Source organism: Antechinus flavipes, chromosome 5 (assembly GCF_016432865.1).
Source record: "Antechinus flavipes isolate AdamAnt ecotype Samford, QLD, Australia chromosome 5, AdamAnt_v2, whole genome shotgun sequence".
Lineage (NCBI taxonomy): Eukaryota > Metazoa > Chordata > Mammalia > Dasyuromorphia > Dasyuridae > Antechinus > Antechinus flavipes.
The window spans coordinates 189,967,091-189,993,577 of record NC_067402.1 but is presented as its reverse complement, the minus strand read 5'-3'; the positions used below and the strand labels follow the sequence as shown (position 1 = coordinate 189,993,577).

General features: G+C 35.6%; 1 protein-coding gene across 1 annotated transcript in view; it reads right to left on the bottom strand.

The window, feature by feature from the left end:
• Positions 1 to 935: 935 nt before the first annotated feature.
• Positions 936 to 26,487, bottom strand: part of LOC127538667 (glutamate receptor ionotropic, NMDA 2B) — a 281,355-nt gene continuing 255,803 nt past the window's right edge. Inside the window, exons 10-13 of the mRNA XM_051962433.1 lie at positions 13,192 to 13,352; positions 10,651 to 10,838; positions 7,368 to 7,606; positions 936 to 2,810 (exon numbers count right to left, since the gene is read on the bottom strand). Coding sequence (XP_051818393.1) covers positions 936 to 2,810; positions 7,368 to 7,606; positions 10,651 to 10,838; positions 13,192 to 13,352 — 2,463 coding nt within the window. The remainder of the gene's footprint in view (positions 2,811 to 7,367; positions 7,607 to 10,650; positions 10,839 to 13,191; positions 13,353 to 26,487) is intronic.

The window sequence follows — 26,487 nt, the reverse complement described above, 5'->3', positions numbered from 1 at the left end:
CAAACCTTTCTGGATGGTGGCAGAATTCTTAAATAACATATAATCATATTCACATAGAAGCCAAATATAGTGATTAGTTATGTTTGGCAATATTGAAACAAACAGCAGAATGAGTCAAGAATACTGCCTATGTGTTTATGCACACAGTAACAGAAAATAAAATATCTGAATTCCTTTTACTTCTGTGATTACCCAGGACACTAGTACAGTTTCCTCTTTAATTTTGCAGGGATAATCCCAGTGATTCTGTCAATAACTTTCCCTGCATCACCCCACTATCTAATTACAGAAATCTTTAATGTAAGCTTCTTGACTTATATACATAACAAATACAATCAGCCTCCTTTCTTCTGCTATAAAGCAAATGCCCTAATATAAGCACACATAGTCTAGGCAAAAGAACTTGGTGAGAGCCCCTTTGTAATTCACAGTTCCCCCATTCATTCTCTCTTCCACTTCTTCACTGAAAGTCAAGATCATTTGCAGGCAGAGTTCTCTTCTTTGGCCCTTGAGACCATCTCTGATCTCTCCTCGTTTGACTCATGTGTGTGCAAGGAGACTTTTCAGCCATGCTGAGAGAGACCAGAGAAGGGCCATTATTCTGTTCCCCTCTAGATGTGGATACTTCCTTTTCCCACTGTGATACACCAAGCTCAAATATCATATTTCCATGCACTGCTAATAGGAAAAATGCCTGACGGATGAAGGAAAGAGGAGGGAAGAGGAAAAGGATGGAAAAAGATGTCACCAATGCTGTCTTCAGTGAAAACCAGGACTCCAGGATCCCCCAAATAAATAAAGAACTAAGAGAGGAACAAATGGGAACCAAGTTCAAACCCCATCACCCTCTATGACACGTGTACCAAATGATTCATCCCCTCCCCCCCACAAGCCCCACAGTCCCCTTCCCCACTCTCCCACCCCCCCTCTCCCACTCAGACATCAGATTCAATACTAGAAAGTTTCTCATAAACATGCCCATTGCTGGAGCCATTGAAAGCCCTGGGGTTTTTGTTGTTAGGCACACAGGGGTTGGACTGGTTTCCTATACAGATGTCCTTCTGGAAACGGCCTGGCACAGCCGCATGAAGGGCTGAGACCACTGGCTTGTTGGTGACGATGGCCCGGAAGTCCGGCCTGGCTTTCGTTCCCCCCGCCACCGTGGGCTGCCTGAAGAAGTAGGATTTGCTGCCATGGAGCAAGCACTGGTCATCCCCAAAAGTGGGGATGAAAGGGTTTTGTGTGACCCGGTCAGGGTAGAGCGACTTGCTGAGCATGTAGCCACCGCCTCCAGGATTGTTGTGGTGGTGGTGTCCGGCCGTGGGCACTGAGGGCTTGTTGTTGGCAAAGGTGGTCTCACCACTTGGCATCTCAAACATGTGCGCGTAGGGGCTCCCTTCCAGGAAACGGCCCTTGTCCTTCAGGCTCACGCTTCGGGGCGCCAGGGCTGCTTCTTCTTTCTGCAAGTCCACGAAGGTGTCGTAGGAGTGCTGCCGGCGGAGCTTGTTCCGGTTCTTCTTCTGTGCCTTGGAATTCGACGGGCTCTGAGGGTATTTGGTGGCGGGGGCGTTCGACGTCACTGCCACCGGGGCAGCGGGCTGGTCGAGCTCTTGGAGGGAGTTATCCTCACTGATGTCGTACAGGTTGCCCGCTTTCTTGCAGGCCTCACACCGGATGCAGGCCTGCCTACTGGAGTTCTGCCCCACCACCGGTGTGGTGTAGTTGTGAAGCTTAGAGGGGCAGCTGCGGCAGAAGTTACCGCCCGACCTGTCTTCCCAGTCGAGGTTGGTCAGGTTCTTCTCCCAGGGGGCTGGCACGCCGCTGACCACGTGCTTGCGCTCGTTGGCTCCAAAGTCACTCGTCCCGTGCTTGTGGTGAGACCTGTTGGCGCAGGGAGCGCTCCCGCTGACTGAATCCCGCTTGAAGTCGTCCCCCCGTTCCTTGTAGATATCCGTAAGATCCACGTGCTCCCAGTGAGGAGAATTCTCCTTCGTTCGGAACTGGTCCAGATAGAAGTCCCGTAGCCCCTCTTTGTCCCTGAAGTAGCGCTTGTGGTCCGGGGAGCGGGGTGGCCGCCGGCGGTAGGCCAGCTCGATCTCGTCAAATTCTCGCCGAGACTTGGCGGAAGCCGGTCGCTTCTTCAGGCTGTCCTTGTACTGCTGCTTTCGCCTCTTGGCGGCATTGCCTTCAATGTTTCCATAGGTTACCGTGTGAGTGGAAATATCCGAGACGTCCGAGCGGATCAGGTCATCATGGCCACCAAAACGGTCACTCTTAAAAGAGAACTTGCCGTACAAATCGCTGAGCTGGTTATGTTTGGTCGACGGCAGGCCAATGTCCAATGGCTTCTTGCTGATTGACCTTGGCTGGGTGGTGAAGGGGGGGTTGTCACAGTCATACAGTCCGTCGATGGAGCTGGCGCTGCCGATGCTGTGGGGCCGATGGTGGTGGTGATAGTGGTCTTGGTACATGTTGCTGTCCTTAAGCTGAAGGTTGCCAAAAGTTCGTTCCACCTCACTGATGTAGTCACTGAAGAGGTTCTCCTCACAGGGCGGGTTGTTGTAGGATTTACAGTCAGAATGGGTGAAGCTGCGGCGATGCTCGGAGATGTCGTAGACGGATGACTCGCGGCGGATGAAGTCCAGAGCGCTCTGCGGGGACCCATTGACTCCAGACAGGTTAGCCATGTTCTTGGCAGTACGAAGCAGGCGCAAGATATTAGAATGCGTATTGTTCATAGTGGCCGTGGGGGAATTCATCACCGACTGACGCTCCTCAATGGCTACTCCGTGGATGCAACTGTAAATACCCTAAAATGGGGGGCGGGGAGAGAGAGGAAATGACAAATTAGATTTCTTGTGGGGATGTAATTGTCTGTCTTCCTTGAATGGTCAAGACAACTTAAGTTAGGAAATGAGGGAAATAGTAAATTTCTTAATTCATATATTCCATATAGCTTTTATACTGAGTCCCTTATGTACGGTGAGCAGCCAATGCTGCTGTAGATTCTATAAAGATTTTTAAAGTTCTTCACACACACACACACACACACCCACACACACACACACACACAATTAATTCTCATAGCAACTCTGTGAGGTCAGGGATAGTTTAGATTAAGTCTAATGGGGAAATAGCCTACATAACCTGATTAAATGAATTAAGAGTCAAAAACCAAGTGGATCGGCCATTAGCAGTAACAATGATTCGTAGAGATCCATCTCTTGTCTCTTCCTTTCTTTGTCATTAAAAAGAGGAGCCTGATAAACTATATTAGCAGTACCCTAATGTTAACAAATAGTAATAATACTATATACATAGTAAACAGCTGTTTCAGAAAGATGGGTCAATCCCAGAAACCAATTCTCCAGCATTTATAGATTCTAAAAAATATTTTAGAATCTAAGGTGGGGAGATGGGGAGAGGAAAGGAAGAAAAAAAAAGAAATTTACATGATAATTGTATTATCTATTTAAAAATAAAAATATATTTATTATTACATTATACATTTAAAATATATAAAATTATCTATTTAAAATTAAAATATTATATATTTAAAAGGATAGGAAGTTGCACATAATCGTTTCATATGCAATCATTTTTTTCTTCATTATACTTTGTAATGGAAATGTTTGTTTTATTCCATAAATTAAAAATATTTAAAAAGCGAATATGCTTGTAAGTTATATAAAAGAAATAATCTGTATAAGCTATTATAGGTATAAAACATATACACATATATAATTATATATAATTTATAGCTATGTGTGTGTGTATATACATATATGTAATAATAAAAACCTGCTAATGACCGGCCAAAAAAAATTCAATTACTTGAATTAAGTTGAGCTTGAAATACTTTTAAAACCTAATTCTGGCAGATAACAGAGAGTTCAAGACTTAAAGACAACTTTCTCCTGCTATATCATTTAGATATACAGAATAAAATGGGGCAAAATATTAAGTATTATCTATGATTAAATTTTTATTTCATTGAATTCTCTCATTTGATCTCATTTTCCAACTTCCTCATGAAAATTATAAAAAGATCCTGTAATTTCCTCAACATGGTAACTCCCTTTACTAATGTTTAATGACAACCTCTTTATGGCATAGTAGGTAAATTATCCAGTTGTCTAGGATACATGGAGATTCAGTTAAGTCTCCAGGATAAAGCTAGAAAATGTCAAAGAAAGGAGTTGAACAAAGATTTTACAGATGTAAAATTTTAGTATATTATGCTGCACGTATCACAACAATTATCTATGCAAGAAAACTGTGATTTTCCTCTCTCTAAAATATATCAGCAAAGCAATCCACCTTTGTTATTGACAGATATGCATAATAAAAATTGAAACGGGAAGAATAATAATCTTGCCTCTTTAACTTATCTTTTGTTGGAGTTCAAATTCATTTGAAGCTAAGCTTTTAAAAAAATGTGAGGAATATATGTATATCTAAACTCTATTGCTAAATAAAATAAAATAGCTAAAACTATTAGCTATTGGATCCCAGTTCAATAAATCCAGTTTCTTCTGGATTATCTGTTATATAATTATAATGCAGACAATATTTTTATTAATGAATCCTTATTGATTTTATGTCTACCACCCCACGTTGAGTACTATAGATAAGGCAGAGAACATTTAGCCATGGCTCTAAGAGGCTTTACTGTTAAATGGTAACAGAAGATATTCACCAAAAAAAATCAAAATAATTCATATGTACTACTTTCCTGAGGGGGCATTTCAAGGAAGTTGGATATTATCCTAAGGGAAGATTTGTGCAGAGAAAATAACTTTCAATTATGTCTTCTTTTTCATAGAGTGGTTTGGGGGATAGCAGGGAGTAGATTCAGCAGGACAAAAAAAAACGGGGGATACTGTGGGGCTGAAGAACCAATGATAGAACAAGAAGTAGAGTTAAAAAATAAAATAAAATACAAAAAAAAAGAAATAAGGTTATAGGAATAACCATACTTACATATAGTGTGAGTGTATGCGTTCATATATATGTGTATGTATCTGTTTCTCTATGTGTGTGTGGACTTATATATGTGTATGTGTATTTGATATATAAACACAGAATTCCAGTTCTGTCATAGATACTTCCTAGCTATGTGACACTAGCAAGCTACTTAGCTTCTATAGACAGTTTCCTCATCTAAAAATGAGGATAATAATAACATCTCATCCACCTTGCCCTGGACTATCAGGGTTATCATGAGCACAAAATAAGATGGTATTTATAAAGCATTTTGCAATCTTAAAATATTACCAAAACCAAAAAACAAGCAAACAAAAAAAACTACCTCTAGTTGGCTAGCTACCTAGTGGTAATAGTATAGTTAGAGTAGAAGTAATATACTTTTATTAAATTGATCTTTACTTAATGATAAGAACATATGGTGAAAGCTGGTAGAGGCTAAGAAACTCAGTGATCCATGAGCTATGATGTTAAAGCTTGGGGATCCTCTTCCTTTTGTATTTCCACAGTGATACCTGAGTTGATCTGTTGTTCTAGGTCTAGAGTCTTATTGTTTTAGGATCAACATACAATGTGCACAAAAATTCTGAAACTCAGCAATGAAAAGAGTTGTGATCAGACTCAACTGAATTACTTAGTTAAGTCTACTACTTATTTCTAGGCTCTTCACAAAACCCAGAAGTGGACAGTGGGCATACATAACAAACAGTATATGAATGAAGATATTGAGACCAGATAGAAAAAAAGCCTTACTGAAGAAAAAAGAAGCAGCATAATATGAGCAATAAAGTAAGATTAATCTGTCTCCTAGCTTTCCTGTTGATTCTTTTCTTGATTATGATAGAGAATAACAAATTATTTTTACCACTGATTTTTTTAAGGAGTAAGAATATTCTGATTTGCAATTATTTGTATAATCGGTATTATCACCCTCAAAGTGACCTTAGTGAAACAAAAAGATATGGTAACAAGAAGCTGAATCTACTACGAGATCTATCTTCAAATATTACTGAATAACCTCAACATATTGTTGGTTAAAGAAGAAATAGAGAATTATCTTTTTTTTTCTTTTAAATTATTAAGAGTCCATAGAAAAGTGACTTGTTGAAACTATATGAGAAAAAATATCATTCTCCTTATGAAATCTCTATTTGAGTAACTTAAGTCTTGGACCTTAATTTTAATTGCTTTAATTTGGATCTGTGCCCACCGGCTATATTTAAAGCTTTGTGATCAAAACCAGAACCACTGATTTCCTGAGGGCACTCAATGAATATCCCAACATATGTTTCTAGAACTGGAACTAGGAATAAGAAAAGATCGATACTCCAAACCCCTTTCTCCGATTGTTTCTATTCAAAACTCAATTGCTGACATTACAGAAGATCTTGTGTTCTATGGCTGCATTCTTTTGGTCATCTCACCTGTCATCAGTGTTTAAAACAATGAGGAATGTAGCTACTTGAGTGGCATCTGAGGACAAAAATCCATACCATCATTGTTGATTTTCCGTGACAAGAGTGAGGAAAAAAGCCATAGTGAGTGTGATTTGGCAGAAACATAGCAAATCTGTGGATTAGTAATGATCGCTGGCAGAGATAGTGCTTTAAGTTCTAGAATGCACTTTACATAGATTATCTCATCTGATCTACACAACAATCCTATGAGAAAGGTTGCATTAGGAATATGCTGGGAAATGTTTTAGAACCAGTCTTCTAAGAAAAAAATGTATACATTATACTTCTAAGTTTAATTTACATTATTAATAGTTTCTCCACTCTTTTCTTAAATTCACTAAATCAACAACAAAAAATTAAGCCCTAATTTATGGCATTTTCTGATTTCCAAGTTGTAAATGCTGATAATTTAGCAACCATTTCTAGCTAATATGAGCTAGTTCCAGTACACCCCCGAGTGCTATTATTATCTCCATTTTAGAGATGAAAAATTGAGCCTGAGAGAGGTTAAGTGATTTGCCTAGAATAAGACAACTGGTTAGTGTTCAAAAACAGGATTCAAAATAAGATTTTTCTGACTCCAGATCCCACATTCCATTCTTTATCATGGTGTTTTACTGTACCAATTAATGATTATAAAAGAAGTTTGGGGAAATGTCAAGCCATTTTCCATTTTTCATTCCCTCATTTCTAATTGAAGTCATCTCAAAATATCACAAAGAAAAAAAGAATTATGCACATTGTCTAAGTCAATTCAAAATGAGGGCATGAAAAATTCCAGAGATTCCTGTATGATGAGTTTTCTCATACTTTAGCCAAGGTATTGGTTGGAGGATATGAATTATCAATCATTTACCCTCCTTGCACAATGGTACACTCAAATATCCCATGTAGAGTCACAACTTTTTGGAAAAAAGTACTTACTCTGCTTATGGAGAAGACCATTCCAGGCTTGCCAGAGCAGACTCCCATAAAGCAGTGGCGGAACTGCCAATAGAAAAGGTGTTCACAGATGAATGTAATGAGACTGAGGGCCATGGCTGCCCCCAGCATGTAGAAGACACCTGCCATGTTGTCGATATCCAGCTGGCTGCTCATGACCTCATTCTTTTCATTGTGGCAAATGCCAGTAAGCCAGAGAGCTTCCAGTTCTTCCATCTCCCCTAGAGACAAGCAGAGAAGGGTATTAGAGAATGGGAGCAAAGGGAGGAGACTGTGAGAAAACAGAAAATTAGAGGATAAAGGAAAATGAATAAAAATTATGAAACAAAATAGAATCAAGAGAGAAAATGAGCAGAGGTTTTTTCATTATAATATATTCATTTATCCATGCATACATTTATTAAATAATTACTAATCACACACTGTATACAAAGCAGTACATACAAAAAGGTATAAGTTGTCGTTTCAGCTTTTCAAAAGCATAAAATTCAGAAGAGTAGTTAAGACATATACCTTAAAAGCATAAATTTTAGAGGGGTAAATAAGACATATATAAGAATAACTACAATGCAAGTCAGTAAATTACAATAGGGAAGGAATACTTATTCCCATCTGGAAGTTGTATTGAAGCTATTTCTTTAAGGATAGAGTTTGTCTGTCTGTCTGTCTGTCTCTTTTTCTCTCTCTCTCTCTGTCATTCTCTCCTCTCTAATATATGTTAATCTCTAATATATATATATATATACATATATATACACACATATATATGTATGTGTATATACGCACATATACAGAAATATGTGTGTGTTTATGTCTGTCTCTCTTCTCTAATATATGTTAATCTCTAATATATATATATGTGTGAATATATGTATATATATACACACAGAGATATATGTATATATTTATGGAGAAAGAGAGAGAGAGAGAAAGAGAGAGAGAGAGAGAGAAAGAGAGAGAGAGAGAGAGAGAGAGAGAAGGGTACTAGAATTGGGAGGATATTCTGAATAGAAGGAAAAGTATGAGAAAAGAGAAATGGGAAAGGGAAAAGCATTTCTGAGAATCAATGACTATCACTTCATCTGGAATGGGTATATTGTATAGAGAAGTATGAAAAGGTAATAATGGAAAGGCTGGTAAAGACTAGTTTTTATAGGGTTTTTAATACCATATTGCAACATTTGGACTGATTCCTCCAGGCAATGAGGACTTTTAAAGGAATGAGATGATCAATGTTTTATAATTTTTAGCCTGGTGATGGTGAATAAGATAAATTATAAAGGAAGGGATGGAAGCCAGAATTTACTTAAGAGTTCATTACCTCTTAGGTCCCAACATAACATAAGAAAAGCCTACAAATGGCTGTAGTGATGAAAACAAAAGGGCCAATGTGAGAATAATTGTAGAAGAAAAGAAGGGAAAACTACAGGGGAAAGTCAAATGTAATTGTAAGGTTTCTGGATTGAATGAATAGGAGAATAGCAATATCCTTAGAGCAAATGGTTCAAGATGAATTAAAGAATCACCAAATCTTAGAGTTGTAAACAACTTTAAAGATCATCTTCTCCAAGCTCTCTCCCAATTCATGAGTCCGCTTTATAGTGTCTGATAGGTAGACATATAGCATGCACACACACACACACACACACACACACACACACACACACGGGATGGAATTACTTAACATTTTTTTCCTTTTAAAAATTATGATTTAATTTTTCCTTCCCTATACTCCACCCCTTAATCCTGGTGAACCTTCATTTATTAATAATAGCTTTTTATTTTCAAAATATATGAAAAGATAATTTTCAACATTCATCCTCACAAAATTTTGTTTTCCAAATTTTTCTCCCTCTCTTCCCCCTCCTCACCTACACAGCAAGTAATCCGATATAGTGAACCTTCATTTCTAAGAAATGAATACAGTCAAAAGTTTGGACATGAGAACATACTCCATTGTAAAAAAAAAGAAAGAAAAAGAAAGAAAGAAAGAAAGAAAGAAAGAAAGAAAGAAAGAAAGAAAGAAAGAAAGAAAGAAAGAAAGAAAGAAAGAAAGAAAGAAAGAAAGAGCCTGTTGCTTAATATTAAAAATAGGTGGAAATTCTTCCCAATGTTGTACTGAAATCTGTCTCATTATTATTTCCACACAGTGTTTCTATCTCTGTTCTCTGGATATGATTAATTCAGTTATATAGAAATTAAGGGGTTGGCAGGACATCCAAGTGGAGATATATAGTAGGCACTTGGAGATGTGAAGCCATAGGCCAGAGAATGAAGTCAAACATACTTTTCAGAAGTATTCTGGTTGAGGCAATAGCTTTTCCTTTATCTAAAACTGCTGATCAAACTGGATTCATTCCCATTCTCTTTTAGGAGAGGAATAAAAAGGGAAATAAGTGCTCTCAAGAGGATTTTAGGCCTACTGTTTTTGTAGTAAAAACATGCTCTTTAGGGATAAAGGTGAATCAGCATTGAAAAATAAAATGTGAACACAATCTCATCCTTACTCCATCTCAACACTTCTCAAGATATAGCTCTGGTGTTTTTGGTTTTTCATATATGAAATACAGAAAACATAAAAGCAAAGATAAAAGGTGACTTGGAATTCACTACTTTGCCCTAAACAGCAAAATCCTAAATAATTTCATGAGCTTGTCCCATAGCCTATAGTTTGTTTAAACACTTGAGCTTTGTGTTGTCTAATCTGATTTGGTATTTCTGAATTTTCTATTATTTGTTATACCATTCCTGCAATCTTCCTGTACACAGGGATTCCTTTATTGCCTTTAAGTGACAATTTATTTTGCATTGCAATTAGAAGAGTATTTATACCAAAACCATCAACAATACAACAGCAAACATCACCCCAACACACAATCCAAGTTGATCCTAGATAAATTTTTATTTATAGTTCAAATTTTCATTCTTCCAACTGTAGAATGGTGATGCAGGTAGATTCTTAAAAAGTTGCTTTTCTGATTCTTGTCAGAATAATAAACAAGGCAGGTTCTTCCAAAAACAGAGCAGCTATCTACTTTAGCCATCTTTCCTCCTTTTTTATTCTGAAGATTTCACCCTGTGTGTACAATGTCCATCCAAAGTTGAATATGTTATTCTGGCATTATTTTTATTTCCAAAATCCATAAGGTGGTCATAGATATTTTCCACTATCAATCAGGTCAGAATGGGCAGAAAAATCAGGGAAAGCTGAGATCTGATTGACCATCATGTATATTAAGAGATACTTTCCTGTTTCTTAACTCACCATCTCCAAAAAGCTGCAGAATGGCAAGATCCACCTGGCGCTTCCATCCGGAATCTTTCTGGATAGCAATGCCATAGCCAGTAGAAGCAAATACCTTTCCACTACCAATAGTCACCAGCTTGCAACCCTCATCTCTGCCTGCCATATAGTTCAGGACTGCGGCATCATAGATGAAGGCATCTAGCTTCCTGAGTGGGGTAAAGAACAAAGAGAATCCAAAAGCAAAACTTCAGTACAGAGTTCCAACAGAATTTAAATTAATGTGAATATAGAACTTTGCTCCCAAAGATACAAGATTCCAGATACAAGATACAAGACATAAATCTATACAGAAAGAAGTGATTTTTGTGAAAGAAAGTCTCAGTCTTTTCCCAAATATAAATGGTAAAGTGATGTGGATTTGTCTTTATGTTTTGTTTTGTTTCAAAAAGAGAAACCTCTATGGGGAAAAAAGAATTCAAAATCACAAATAATCAGTGAAATAAAAATCAAAACAATTCATATCAAAATTGCAAATAAGGGGTGAGGCTAAAATGGAAAAATGCAAATGAGCAATTCTGAGAGAAAATAGGTATATTAATTCACTGTTAGAAGAGTTGTGGATTGGTACCACCATTAGGGAAGCAATATGGCTATATGAACATGCTTAAGTCTCAATTATTCCAGGCAATTATTTTGGCTTATATTTTACTGATAAACTATAGGTCTATATTGATGAAATGGGTTTTTTAGTAATCCACAGGCATTAATTAAGCAACTCAATACAATAGTGCCATAGACAACAATAAAAAGACCTACTCTCAAAACCACTGTTAGGGAAGCAAATTTTTTTTTTTTTAAACTGTTCATCTTTGATCCAGGAATTCTACTACAAAACTTATTAATGCTCTCCCCTTCAACAAAAGGAAGTCATGAATAGAGAAAAACATTGCAATGGCACTGTTTTTAATGGGAAAAAATTGGAAACAAAATATGTTCCTGATAATTAGAAAATGATTATCAGAAATATGGTATGTGTATGTAATGGAGTAGTAGTAAGGCACATATAGAACAATAAAATGTGAAAAATTAAAACAGATACACAAAGATATAAATTAACTAATGTAGAATGAAGAAAAAATACAAAATGAATGCAAATATATAAATCAACATATATAAAGACAACAAAAAAGTTAAATTCAATGGGCAATGTTGGTATTAGCTTGTTAAAGTTAAATTTACAATCTTCCATTCTTTTAACAAACGATAAATTAATAAAATAAAAAAAGGGAGCATACATTTGATAATTGATTATAAACTCTAATGTTGGATTGATTAATGGTTTCAATAAACAGATTGCGCATCTGTTTAGTGTTTATGTTAATTAGCAAAATTTATCATTAAAAACAAGAAAATAAGGCTCAGGTTGGGCCTTTATCAGAAAAATAAGCCTTAATCCTTACCATTTTATTAAAACACAACACAACACAGCAGAACAAAGCAAGATATTAGAACTGGGGGAACAGATATGAACATGCTTAAGTTTCAATTATTCCAGGCAATTTTTTTGGCTTATATTTTACTGATGAGCTATAGGTCTATATTGATGAAATGGGTTTTTTGGTAATCCACAGACATTAATTAAGCAACTCAATACAATAGTGCCATAGACAACAGTAAAAAAAAAAAAAAAAAAAAAAAGTACTCTGAAAGGGTTTACATTCTAGTAAAAAAGATAACATTTACATATAAAAGTAAACTAAAAATATTTACAAAACAGAGCAATGTGTATATGATATTTGTGTGTGTGTGTGTGTGTGTGTGTGTGTGTGTGTGTGTGTGTTTGGGGGAAGAGCTCTAGCCATTATCAGTAATGTAGCAAATTAGGCTAATTTTAGGATCATCTATAAAATTTCTTCCACTCTGTCATTCCAAAGCTAGGACTACTGGAAAAGGATGTCAACATGGTTATGTACAAACAAATAGAAGCATTAGTTGAGTCACTTTAGTAATTATTAAGAAATAGATAAGAATAACTCTCACAAGAAGTTGAAATGAGAATTCAGCTAATACATTCATGATTGTGGGCTGAAAATAAGTGCACTATTTTCTTATGGATGCCTCTCATAGCCCAGTGCCCATACCCAAATAATATAATCTCAGCATCATCTTTGATTCTTCTCAGTGAACAAGTATTCATTTAATAATTAATAGTTATACTACTTCTCTCCCATTTATGCATATCTTTTATTTTTCTTCCCTTTATATGGCTATCATAAGGTAATCCATTTAAAAAAGAAAGAAGAAAATAAAATGTCTCCCATAACTATTGCCAATTTTAAGCTAAAAGCTCTCAGGAAGAGAAAATAATCATACCTTATTAAATGCATATTTTTAGCACTCTGTAAGGTATTCTGGTATGCCAATTGAAGTCAATAAAAATTAGTTGTGTTTATTATATACAAAACACTGTACTAAGCATTGAAAAGAGATAAATTATTTAGATAGCAAATCATCCTTTTCAGAATTTTAGAAATAAGATTGCTGGGAGGGAGTTCTTACCCTGTCTTCAGAGAGAGCAGTGCATCGTCCACACCCTTCTGGTTGAATTTCCCCATGTAGGTATGCATTTCAAGATAATTATTGCGAATGTTCCTCTCTGTGCTACCATTGGGCACAGTCCCAAATCGGAAGGGTGGTGAGAAGTCATTCGGTCTCTGGAACTGGAAAAAGGAAAAAAGAAGAAAATTTTGAGTGAATGTGAAGAAAAAAATTTATTTATGGGTTTACAATGAAGAACATTTAGCTGAAATTTGCCACAACATGTTGTTTTTGTTTTAAAATGACAACATATATCTGAAAATAAAATTTAATTAAGTAAACCAATATTTGTTAAATGCCAGTTACATGCCAAATACTGTAGTAGGTAGGCACAGTAATTTGACACTTTACTCTAATGCTTTACTACTTTTTTCTCATTGGCTCTCATGGATTCAGTTTATGTATAAAACATTAAGGGAATATAAATGGAGAAGAAGAAAGGATTCATGAAAGAGACTTGACTGACACTCATGATTAGTGGGCATAGGTTGGATGAAGAAAACTGAGAAAGAATAGTCAGGTAGGAATACTTGGAATAGTGTATTAGTTCTTAATTTTCTCATATTTCTTCCAACATCCAACACCCTTTTTTTTTTTTTGGTGGGGTGGGAGGGGGGGGGTCACATTAGTCACTCTTATAGTTGTAAGGTGATACCTAAGAGCTGTTTTAATTACATTTCTCTGATCCATAGTAATTTAGAGTGCTTCTTTTCATATGACTATAGATACCTTTGATTTCTCTGTCTAAAAATTCCCTGTTGCTGTCCTTTGATCATTTATCAATTGGGGAATAACATGTATTTTTATAAATTTGACTCAATTCTCCATATACTTGAAAAATGAGGCCTTTCTCAGAGACATTTGTTGCAAAAATGTTTTCCCAACTTTCCATTGTCCTTATAATTTTGATTTCATTGATTTTGTTTGCACAAAAACTTTAATTTTATATAATCAAAATTATCTATTTTACATTTTATAATGGTTTCTATATCCTCTTTGGTACCAGATCCTTCCTTTATCCATAAATCTAACAGATAATTTTATACACTTTTGGGATTAACTGTCCTTTAAATGTTTGGTTAGCTATCTCTTTCCATTTTCTAGGTGAATTCATTCCATTAACATTTATAGTTATGATAACTAATTAATTCCCCTTCATGCTATTTTCCTGTGTTTTTCCTCCTTTTTTCTATCCAACTCTTTCTTTCTTCATTTGTTTTACTTTTGATCACTATCTTCTCAAAAATACCTACCCTTTTATCAGTCCACATTTCCCCTTCTATTATCCCCATCCCTTTTTAATTCCTTATGGGGTAAGATAAATTTCCATATCCAACTTGGTGCATATGTGCTATTTCTTCATTGAGCCAATTCTCATAAGCCTTGCCCTTGACTCCCTCTACTCCATCTTTTCCTTCCATTCTTTCATGCCTGTTTTATGTGCATTCATAATTCATTCCATTCACCTCCCCTTTTTTTTCTTTTAGTGCAATTTTCTTTCTCACCCCTTTGTTTTTTTCAGGAGAGGGAATATAATCCCATCAAAATTGCTTTATGTACACCCACTCTTTACAGATACTTCTTTTAATTGCTCTTATAGTAATAAAGTTCTTAAGAGTTATGCGTTATTTTGTCTTATAGAAATAAACAGTTTCTACTTATTGAATTTCTTATGTTTTCTCTTTCTTGTCTCTTTTTTACCTTTTAATGTTCCCTTGATTGTTGTATTTGGAGGTCAAATTTTTCTATTCATCTCTGGTCTTTTAATTAGAAATGCTTGAAAGTCTTCTATTTTGTTAAATATCCATCTTTTTTCCCCAGTGAAAGATCTTACTCATTTTTATTGGATAGGTAATTTTTGGTCATAATATTAATTTCTTTGCCTTCTGTATAGTACATTACAAGCCATCTGGGTATTTTTTTGAATACAGAGGCTGCCAAATCTTCTCTAATCCTGACTGTAGCTCCATGAAATTTGCATTGTGTCTTTTGTGGCTGCTTGCAATAATTTTTTTTTCCCTCTAATTTGTGAGCTTTGAAATTTGGCTCTTATATTTGGGGGAATCCTCACTTTGGGATCTTTTTCAGTTGGTGTTTGGTGGATTCTTTTAATTTCTTTCTTGACCTCTGGTTTTAACATATCAGAACAGTTTTCTTTGATAATTTCTTGAAAGACATAGCCCAGAGCTCTATTTTATGATGGCTTTCAGGTAGCCCAGTAATTCTTATATTATCTCTCCTGGATTTATGTTGTAAGTCAATTGTTTTCCCAATAAAAAATTTAAATTTTCTTCTATTAAAAAAACCTTATTTTATTTTATTTTATCATATTTCAATGTCTTATAGAGTCACTAGTTTTCATTTATTCTATTTTTTTCAGAAATTGTTTTCTTCACTGAGCTTTTATTCTTGCCTTTCCATTTGACCAATTCTGTTTTTTAGAGAACTCTTTTCTTTGTTAAATTCTTGCATATCTTTTCTCGATATTATTGACTCTTTTATGAGTCTTTTATATTATCTCATTTAGTTTCCCAGTTTTTCTCATTACTTAATTTTATTTTTAAAAATAATAGCTTTTTATTTTCAAGATATGTACAAAGATAGTTTTCAACATTAATTCTTGCAAAACCTTGTGTTTCAATTTTTTCTCCCTCCCTTCTTCCACTCCCTGTCCTACACAAAAAGTCATCCAATATATATTAAACAAGTGCAATTCTTCTATACATATTTCCACATTTATCATGCTGCACACACACAAAAAAATTAGATCAAAAAGGAAAAGAATGAGAAAGAATAAAAGCAATCTAATTTGCTTTTTAAAATACCTTTTAAACTTTTCCAAGAATTCTTTTTTGGGCTTGAGATTAAATTACTTTTTTTTTCAGGATTCACATGTATTTAACACTATTGTCCTATTCTAAGTTTATGTCTTGATTCCTTCCTATCAGCATAGTTACTTTCTATAGTTAAGCTTTTATTTTTTTGGCTTATTTTTTCTGCCTTTTTTTTCAATTTTGTTTTTATGTGAGAATTGGGCTCTGGTTCTGCACTGTCCCAAGCTTTTTGTGACAGAGCTCTGGGTCTTACTGCTGGCTTTCACTGGGTCTCAGGGATTAACTGCTTGCTTTCTCTAAATAATAGGTTTTTCTTTTCACTTGAACTAGGGTTTAAGGCCTTTCTAAGTACTACTCCCCTGAGTTTGGAGTTTACCTGCTGATCTGCTTCAGGGATGGAACCTTGCAGTTGGATTTCTAAGGTAAAATTCTTTCTGGCACCTGGAGCTGGAGAAAAGATCTTGTGTCTGGTCTGCCCAAGGGAGTGAGGTCCTTCTGCTGTGTTGTTATAGAAACATAGCAACTCTCTGTTGGAAGGCCCTGGGGTGGGTCTCACTGTTGGTCAACACCAGATGGGGCTTCACTACTAGTCAGCAATGGGGCCTAGGCCTGGCTGGTGGCTTTTGCTAGAAATGGGGTATTGCTGTGCTGCACAAATGGCTCACTTGCCTAAGGAGCTGCTGTTTTGAAGAAGTACAGGGCTTTGTGGATTGCTCCAGTCTTAGAACCTTGTAATGGTATCCCTTCTGTAAGGCTGGCTGCTGCTGATGCTCTTGGACCTCAATCTCCCAGCCCAGTGAGATAGATTTTTTTTCCTACTGGGCTGTTAAGCTGATTTTCTACTCCTAAATCAATTCAGAGGTAGTTTTCAAGTTATTTGGAGGGAAATTTGGAAGGACTGTGGAGAGTTCCTTCTTTATTATTCTGTCATCTTGATATCAGAAGATCCCTCCCCCCCCCAAAAAAATGAACACAACAGCCTTAGATCTATCAATGTTATTTGCATGTTTCTTTATATCTTACTCTTCTCCATGTTATCTATAATACAGTAACAATGGTCTTTTCATTTCTCAAAAGAAATACTTCATTTCTGGAATTGGGGAATTTCACTGCTGTTACCCATATCTAAAATTCTCTTCATCCTCATCTCCACATCTTGGTATCCTTTATTCTTTTAAAATAAAACTCTTCTCCATGTTATCTATAATACAGTAACAATGGTCTTTTCATTTCTCAAAAGAAATACTTCATTTCTGGAATTGGGGAATTTCACTGCTGTTACCCATATCTAAAATTCTCTTCATCCTCATCTCCACATCTTGGTATCCTTTATTCTTTTAAAATAAAATCTCACATTGTTCAAGAAGCCTTTTATCCCCGACTCACTCCACTTTATCCCATATGTTTTTGTTGGCACATAATTCTTTGCATACTGTTTTCCCCATTAGATTGTAGGCTCTTGAAAGGAGGGATTGTTGGAGGGATGGGGTAAAATGGTATTTTCTTTGTATCTTTAGCACTTAAAACAGTATAGATGCTTTATAAATGCTTCATCATTTGGCCTATTTTTATATTGTTTTTATTGTATAAGTTGTTCTCTTCATTCTACTTACTTTACACTTCCAATGTTCTCTAATTTTCAAATGTTCTCTAAAAACTATGATTTTCATCATCTCTTAATGTTCAGTAGTATATCGTTACATTTGTTATGTCAGAAAATTATTACATTCCATTGATCTATTTTTAATTGATGGGCACCTCCTCAGTTCTAACTCTTTGCTTCTTTTTTAAACATATTTTTATTTATTTTGTTAAATATTTTCTATTTACATAAAAAAATTAACATTCATTTTAAATTGAGTTCCAAATTCTCTTTCTCCCACCTATTCTTACTTCAATTTGATATTAATTATACATTTGAAATCATGCAAACATATTTTCAAATTAGTAATTTTTAAAGAAAATACACATAAAAAAATAAAATTTTAAAAGGTATGTTTCCATCTATAGAGAGCATCAATCAGTTCTCTTTCTGGAAGAGGATAACATTTTTCATCATTTCTTTTGGAATTGTCTTGGATCATTTTCTTGATCAGAATAGCTAATTCTTTCATAGTTGGTCATCCTCACAATATTGCTGTTACTATGTACAAGGTTCTTTTGTTTCTGCTCACTTCACTTTGAATAAGGTCATATACCTTCCCAGGTTTTTCCGAAACTATCCTCCTTATTTCTTATAGTATAATGATTCATCACAATCATCTAACACAACTTGTTCAACCTTTCCCCTATAAATGGGCATCCCCTCAATTTCCAATTCTTCAGCACCACAAAAAGAGCTGCTATAAATATCTTTGCACAAAAAGTTTTTTCTCCTTTTCTTTGACCTCTTTAGAATACAGACCCAGCAGCAATATTGCTAGGAAATAGTAAGTATTTCACAGTTTAATAGCTATTGGGCATAGTTTCAAATTGTCCTACAGAATGGTTGGATCAGTTCACAACTCCACCAATGATACATAAATGTCTCAGTTTTTCCACACTCCCTTTTCTGCTGGAATGTTCATTTGTCCCCAGAACAGTCTTATCCCTCAGAACTGACAATATATCAAGATCATAAGGTCACAGAGCAGAGATGAAAGAGACTTAGATGTTATTTGATGCATCTCCTTCCCTTTCCCATAGGAGAAGATGAGGAAACTGAGGCTCAGAGAAGCTATGACATGCTCCAGTCACACAGGTAGTAACTATGAAGTGTGGAGGATAGGAGGGGTCTAAATTTAATTTTTTTAAACTATAGAACCAATGTTCTTTCCAGATTTGTGCTTTTGGTAAATCCATTCTATCTCTATGTATCTATTTATAAGTATCTATTTATCTAAATAGATAAAGAATCATAGTTCTTCTGGGTTCTACTTATTTGATTCTCCATCATTTTATCTTCTCATATTTCTCTGATTTCCTCATCTTTTACTGCACAATAAAATGAACTAGAAAAGTAAATGGCAAACTAATGCAGCATCTTTGTAAAATAAAACATCCAAACCAAAAAATAATACAAAGAATCCCTCCCCTCCCCATAGGTTCATGAAGAGTCAGATGCAATTGAAATGATTACAAAATTTCTGTGACATTCTGCCATTATTCAATCAGTGATACACTCTCTCACTAATTCTTTATTTCAAAGCACTAAAGGTGTTTAGCCAAGAGAAGAGAAGACTTAGGAGAGATGAGATAATTATCCTTTGGTGTCCAGGCAAACCAAGACAAGGATCTGGAGGAACTTGTTGTATTCTTCCAATTAGACTCTATGCAGGACATCAAGATGATGACACAGTGAAAGAGCACTGAATTGGAGTCGAAGCACAGTGATTTAAACCCTGGCTCTGCCACTTAATATCTGTGTGATCATGGACACATCACTAATTATTTGATTCTAAAAAGAATTGCTATGCTTTATACATATGACTCTATTCTTTCTTTGATCTCTTTGAAGTATAGATCTAGGAGTGCTATTGCTGGATCAAAGAATATGTAAAGTTTAGTGGCTTTCTGGGAATATTTCCAAGTTGCTTTCTGGATGGCTAGACCAATTCATATCTCGACCAACAATGTTTTTTCCTTTTTGTTTTTTTCACAGACCCTCTAATATTTGTCACTTTTTTGGCAATTTTTGCCCATCTGATAAGTATAAGATGAAACATCACAGTTGCTTTGATTTGTATTTATCAAATGATTAGTTACTTGAAACATTTTTTCATATATTTGTGGTTAGCTTGCATTTCTTCCTCTGAACACTGCCTATTCATATTCTTTGTCCATTTATCAATTAGTGAATAACTTTTAGACTTATGAATTTTAATTGGTTCTTAGAGTTAGACCTTTATCTGAAAAATGATTACAAATTTTTTCCCAGGTACCTGTCTCCTTTCTAATTTTAATTGCCTTGTTTTTATTTGTGCAAGACAATTTTCATTTTATCCTATGTGATTCTGTTTGTATCTCATTTTCTTTGTCTCTCCATCTATGTTTCTCTGTTCCTCTGTCTCTGTTGATTTGTCTGTCTGTTTCTCTTGTTTGGTCATGATACTTCTGCTAATCATTGATACAAAAGGGACTTTCCTTCCAACAAAGTCTAATTTATAGCTGGATCATAGATTCTATTCAGTGAGTAATATGATACTGTGCTTATAAGGTAGCATGTTGTTATTTTGGAAGGCCTTGCATGCCAAGCAATAATTTGAACTCTCCTTTTTGAAGGAGAAACCATTGAAAGTTTTTGAAAAGAGAAGCATGATCATTTATATGCATAAAGAGGATATTTCTGACTTAGTGGTTTGTACTTCATATGTTAGCACATATAGTTAAACTAGTGTATAAATGTATGCTTCAATTATTTAATGGATGTACTTGTTCTGACTCCTTACCTTAGATTTTGAACTCACTGAAGACAGAGACTGCATTTAGTGTGGTTCTCGATATATCACTCACGCTCTTTTTCTCCAATAACAAAAATACAAACCAGCACAAAACTAGAGTTGGAAGCAACTTCAGAGACCATTTTACCCACCTTCCTCGATTTATGATGGAAGACATTGGAAAGTTACATGATTTGCCTAAGTAAAGGGTAATAAATATCAGAGGCAAAATCTGAACTGGGATCTTTGACTTCAGACCCAATATTTTATGCATTACACCCATTAAGCACTGTCACACCTATTCTCTAATCGCACTAGACAACAAGAGTGTTTACTGGTTTTTGTTTAAAATTATCATACAGTTATTTTTAAAATATTAGCGATATGACCAAAGGAATAAAGGGTGTCTTCAAGTTAGGACATTTTCTTCCATGCAGAATGATGCTTGAATTTAGAATAATATTAAATTAAATTTTAAAAATGCCTCTGTCAGACTTGTACCTAAAAGACAGAATATGGCACTAATATTTTTTCTTCCACAGTAAAGTAGTGATCAAGGCACAGAATCTAGGGTGAAAAGTGTAGGTTGAAAATTTTTGACAACAAGACACTTAACATAACCATCAAAGTTTTCCTAAGACTGAAAAATCTTTTCCCCTACTTTGTGCCTCAAATAGGCAGTTACTTCTGTCTGATCAAATTGAAATCAGAAGTACATATTCTTTCTCCTTTAAAACTTCCAGCTCCAACTATATCACTAAGTTTTCAAAGCTACAAGAACACAAATATACCATAAATCAATAACTGCCACCAGCATTTTAAAATGTTCAACTTTCTTGAGGTTTCTTGAACCTCAGGTCTGACTTCAAGAGTCATCTAATATTGCTAACCATGTAATTTTGGAGGTATGTGGGAAAGAATGAAAAATAAAATCTTCCAAATCCATTGATGATTACAAGAAATACTCTTGTAATAAAACTCACCCAGTTTGTGAGGGATAAAATGTCATTTATTTAACCCTGAGTGGTGATCAATATTCTCTGGGGTTTTGAGAAACGGTAAAAATTAACACTGTTAAGGACTAGGCTGGCTAAAAATCCACCAACTAAGGAAGACCCTGAGGAACAACTTAAACATAACAAAATAAAATGCAGTGTGAAGTATAAGGATTGGAGAATAGGAACTCATTCTGTTTTAAAAATGGATAAAATTACAAAGCACTTCTAGCTGACTGTCTTTTGTTCATTACAGGAGAAAAACAAAAATGACCTTTTGTTTTTCTTTGACACAAAATTAAGGAAACAGCTAAGACCATAACTGCTCTATGAGAGGTAAGAAAGAAGAGGAAGAAAAAAATGGAAGATCCAGAACAGAATAGAATTCAACACAAAAATTCATTTTGAGACATATAAGCTAAAGCTGAAGGAATTTAAAGGATTGGTTCAGTTACACAGCTAGCTACTACCTTAGATGGGACAAGAATTCAATTCTTTTAATTTTCAGTTCATTATTTGTGCTTCATCCTCCCTGAAATACTGACAGAGTTGTACTTGTATAGGAGCATCCCCTGCTTAGCCAAGCAAGTGAGGCAACATGGTAAATCAGAGCTAAATAGCATGTGTAAGCACATAGGTCTATTGCCCTTTCTCAAAGGAGTGCTACCTGCCAAATCCCTCCCCTTTGAATCTAACACACATCTTAAAGCAATCACCATAAGCACATACTTTTGCAAGGGTCAGACATTTACAGAATGTTAAGAGAACTGTAATCTCACTTCATCCTCCTGGCAGACAGTGGGGAATAGGAATTCAACTCTGTGCTATTCACATTACCCAAGATAGCACCCTGTTGCCCTAAAGGAGAATCAGTATTGCCAATCATACAAAGGACTGGAAGTCCATACATCTGGAACAAGGAATCCATACAAGCAAAATAATTTCTCTTAACAGAGAAGGGTGTCAATTGGTACATTTCTTTTTTCTTGTTTCTTCTTTCCTCATACACAGAATAAAATTCATTGTAATTCTGGATGAAGAAAAAGTCAAAGAATCTGTTTCTCTGTCCCTCTATCTCTTTCCTTTTCTTTCCTTCCTCTCTTCCTCCCTCCTTTCATCTTTCTTCCTTCCTCCCTCCCTCCTTCTCTTCCTTCCTCCCTTCCTTCCTTTATCCCTTCTTTTCTTCCTTCCTTCTTTACTCCCTTCCTCTCTCCCTTCCTTCCTGTCCAAGGTTAGGAGATGGGTGGGAAAGAGACTTCAAATCCTGTTTAGGGAGCAATTCATGGACTTTGTAAGACTCTTGCAGGCCAGAAGATAGGACTGGGTTTGTTAGAAAGCCAATTGCTGAAGCTTTATTCAGCAAACTGGTAAAAGATATGGAGGTCCAGTTTTGTGGAACAAGTAAATGCCAACATTAGCAAACTCCCCCTATGCACCTTGGCATAGCCAGGGTAGCTAGCAAACTCCAGCCCCAGAAGCCACTATGTGATTCAATGCCAGTTCCAAGTGGGCACGCATCCAGAGAACAGACCACTATAAGCTATGGAGGCCAGGACTGCTCTAGTGGCCAGTTCCTCCTGCTTCAGCATAGCTTGGGAGGCAGGCAGGTGACCTCTGGACACCACACCATCAGCACAGGTTGGGGCAAGCAGGTGATCTTCACCTGCCAAACCTCCACATGCTTCAATGTTGTCCTTGGGAAATGCAGCACATCTCATACATTGCCACTAGGACTCCAGATTAGTATCAGGTAAGCTGTGAGACTCCTACAGCTTCTAGTAGCACCATCTACCCCCTTTTCTACCTCCTTAGGACAGCACCAGAGAAAAGGGGCCCTATGGACCTCTGGACAACATCACAGCAACATCAGGTAAATAGTCAGGGCCTGTAGCCACTGGCACAAGGCCAGAGACAGTACTCCCTCCACTGGGAGTCAGAGCTCAAATTTAAAAGAAAGGAAAAAAGGAAAGAAAAGAAAAGGAAAGAAAGCAAATAAAAACAAGGGAAAAGGAATCAGCATAGAAAGTTATTATGGTGACAGGGAAGACCAAGACACAAACTGAGAAGAGGACAAAAATTTTACAAACTCAAAGAAATATGAGAAATGGTTCCAAACCTAGAAAAAAAATCTCCAAAAGGAGCTTAAAAATCATATAAGAGAGGAAGAAGATAATCAATTGCTTGGGAATATAGCCCCAAACCTATAGTCAGCTTCTAGAAAGGCTAAATATCACTAGGAGACTAACTGGCATGAGTTTGATGGTCACCAGGTACCCTGATTCTTTTCATATATGTAATGTAATATATATATATATATATATATATATATATATTACTTTCAACTCTCAAATTCTGTATTTCTATCATAATTTTGTAAGCATGTAACCCAGTAAGTATGCAACTATATAATGCAGAGTGCTATATAAATGGAATAGATAGCAAATTCTGTAAGAGTTTAAGGTAGGAAAGGGGGAAAAGTCATTTCTAATTTAGTCACTCATAGGAAGTTAGATTGAGTTTGTGTAAATAGGATTGGGAATGGAGGAAGATAAAATAGCCTGTTATCATTCAGAAGTCATAATGGTAAGAATGTTTATCCTTTTAAGGCTTCCCTCGCTTCTCCCCCAGGGTGGAGATATCTTGTGATGATTTATGTTTGATATCATCTCTGGGGAGACAAGTGATATGACTATTCTAAAGTTAAAAATTCTGGGCATCAGAGTTTGAATCAAAGCAAAATGTAAACTTTAAAAAAAAAAAAGTTAAATCTCCAAAGTCTTTGTTCTGACCACTAGCTACACTACTTCATTCTTAGGGAGCCATACAATCCTAATGATGCTAATTAGAATCAGATGATATAATGTCAGTAGCATGGAAAAATTGATGAATTGGAATGAGCCAAGAGCTACTAAGAATTACCTTCTTGAATTGTGAGACTTCTTTAAAGAACACATTCTTTGTACTCAGTCAAATCAGAATGCACGGATGAGAACTCACTAACAGTGTGACCTTGTAGAGACTGAATATTGTACATCTTGTATGAAGAGAATCTTTATGAGATACAGAATCTAGAAGCTTTTGTCTTCAAAGCTTGACAATGCTTTAATAAATATTCATTCCATTACTCCTAGTTTTACATTTGAATTACAACAAAAAGAATCAATGCAGTCCTCCACTCAGCCCTCCTTGGGACTTACTAGCTAAGAAAAGAGGCAATTCTTTGGCCTCTGCTATAACTTATGAGGAGTTAGTAAAAACATTAGAGCTCTATTGAGACCATGTTTCTGTTTAAATGATGCACCTTTCATTTTTATGAATACTTGATATATTATGTTTACTAGTCACATCTCTTTGCTCCCACCTTTTATTAAATCCTATTCATGAATAACATCTCATTTAGAGTCAGTGAAATGACACAGAATGAATATAGAGCTGGACCTGGAGTTAGGAAGCTCTGAGTTCAAAGCTATCTTCAAGTGCTTAGTAGCTGTGTGGTACTGGATTAGTCATTTAACCTATCTGCTTCAATTTTTTGTTCTATAAAATAAAGATATCAATAGCACCTACTTCTTGGACTTGTGAGGCTAAAATGAAATATTTATAAAATACTTTGCAAACTTTAAAGAATCAAATGTTAGCTATTATCTCACTTGATTTTCACAAGATCCCTATAAAGTAGGCAGAAAAATAATTTTATAGACATGGAAACTAAAGCACAGTATAGTTAAATAACACCACAGTTATCATAGTAAAGTCCTTTTTCTCTATCTCCTTTCCCTCATCCTAATTGAGAAGAAAAGTGCTTTGACATAGATTATACAGCTAAAGTCATGCAAAACATTTCCATATTAGTCAAGTTGCAAAAGAAAAGATAGGCCAAAAAAAAAAACCATAAAGAATAATTTTTAAAAATTTAAAAGTATGCTTCAATTTGCATTCAGACTCCATCAGTTCTTTCTCTGGAGATGGAGAGTATTTTTCATCATGTGTCCTTTGGAATTGTCTTGGATCACTGCATTGTTAAGAAAAGCAGAGTCATTCACAGTTGGATCATCATACATGTTGCTGTCACTGTGTATAGTATTGCCTGGCTTCTGCTCACTTCACCCAGAGCAGAATTTGTAGACTTGGTTCAAGTCCTGTCCCTGACATGTACTACCTGGGAAACTGCGGGCAAATTGTTTTATCTCTGTCTTATAATTTCATCTTTAAAACGGCTGTTAAGTAATTTTTCAGTTGTATTCAACTTTTTGTGACCCTATTTGAGTTTTGTTTTATTTGTTTGTTTGTTTGTGGTTTGCCATTTCCTTCTCCAGGTCATTTTGCAGATAAGGAAACTGAAGCAGAGTTAAGTGATTTGCCCAGGGTCACATAACTACTAAGGTTCTGAGGCCAGATCTGTGTTCAGGAAGATGAATCTTTCTGACTTCAAACCCAGTACTTTATTCACTGTGACATCTTTTAAAAGGCGAAATAGATGACAATACTTATCATACCTATTTTACAGAGTGGAAAGACTCAAGTGAGATGGATATATTTAAAATGCTTTCTATATTTTAAAGTACTACCTAAATATCGGTTATAATGTATTAGAAGAGATAAACCATGCATTTATATAGACTTTGGTTGGGCAAGGACTTATTTATAAATAATAACACACAAATACTACCTTCTTAAATTACAGTGACCCGGGTAGAGGAACATAACCATAATGACATAGAAAAGACATCAAATAATGAAATTTTAAATGAGTGCTTTGGAGATATTTTATAAAATTATTCATTCATAGTGAATTTATCTTGCTCTCAATAAAATAAGAGAATAGATTCTAAGACGCAATTATAGTATAAGATGCAATTAATTTCCCCCCTTGGCACCCAGAAGGATGCTAACAGTACCCAACTATATATAGAAAATGAGCTGGTATCCATTGGAAGAAGTACTATAGACCTCTTATAGTTGACTTGTCTTCATAGATCCCTTAGGTCACACTCTGTGTGTGAAGTCTAA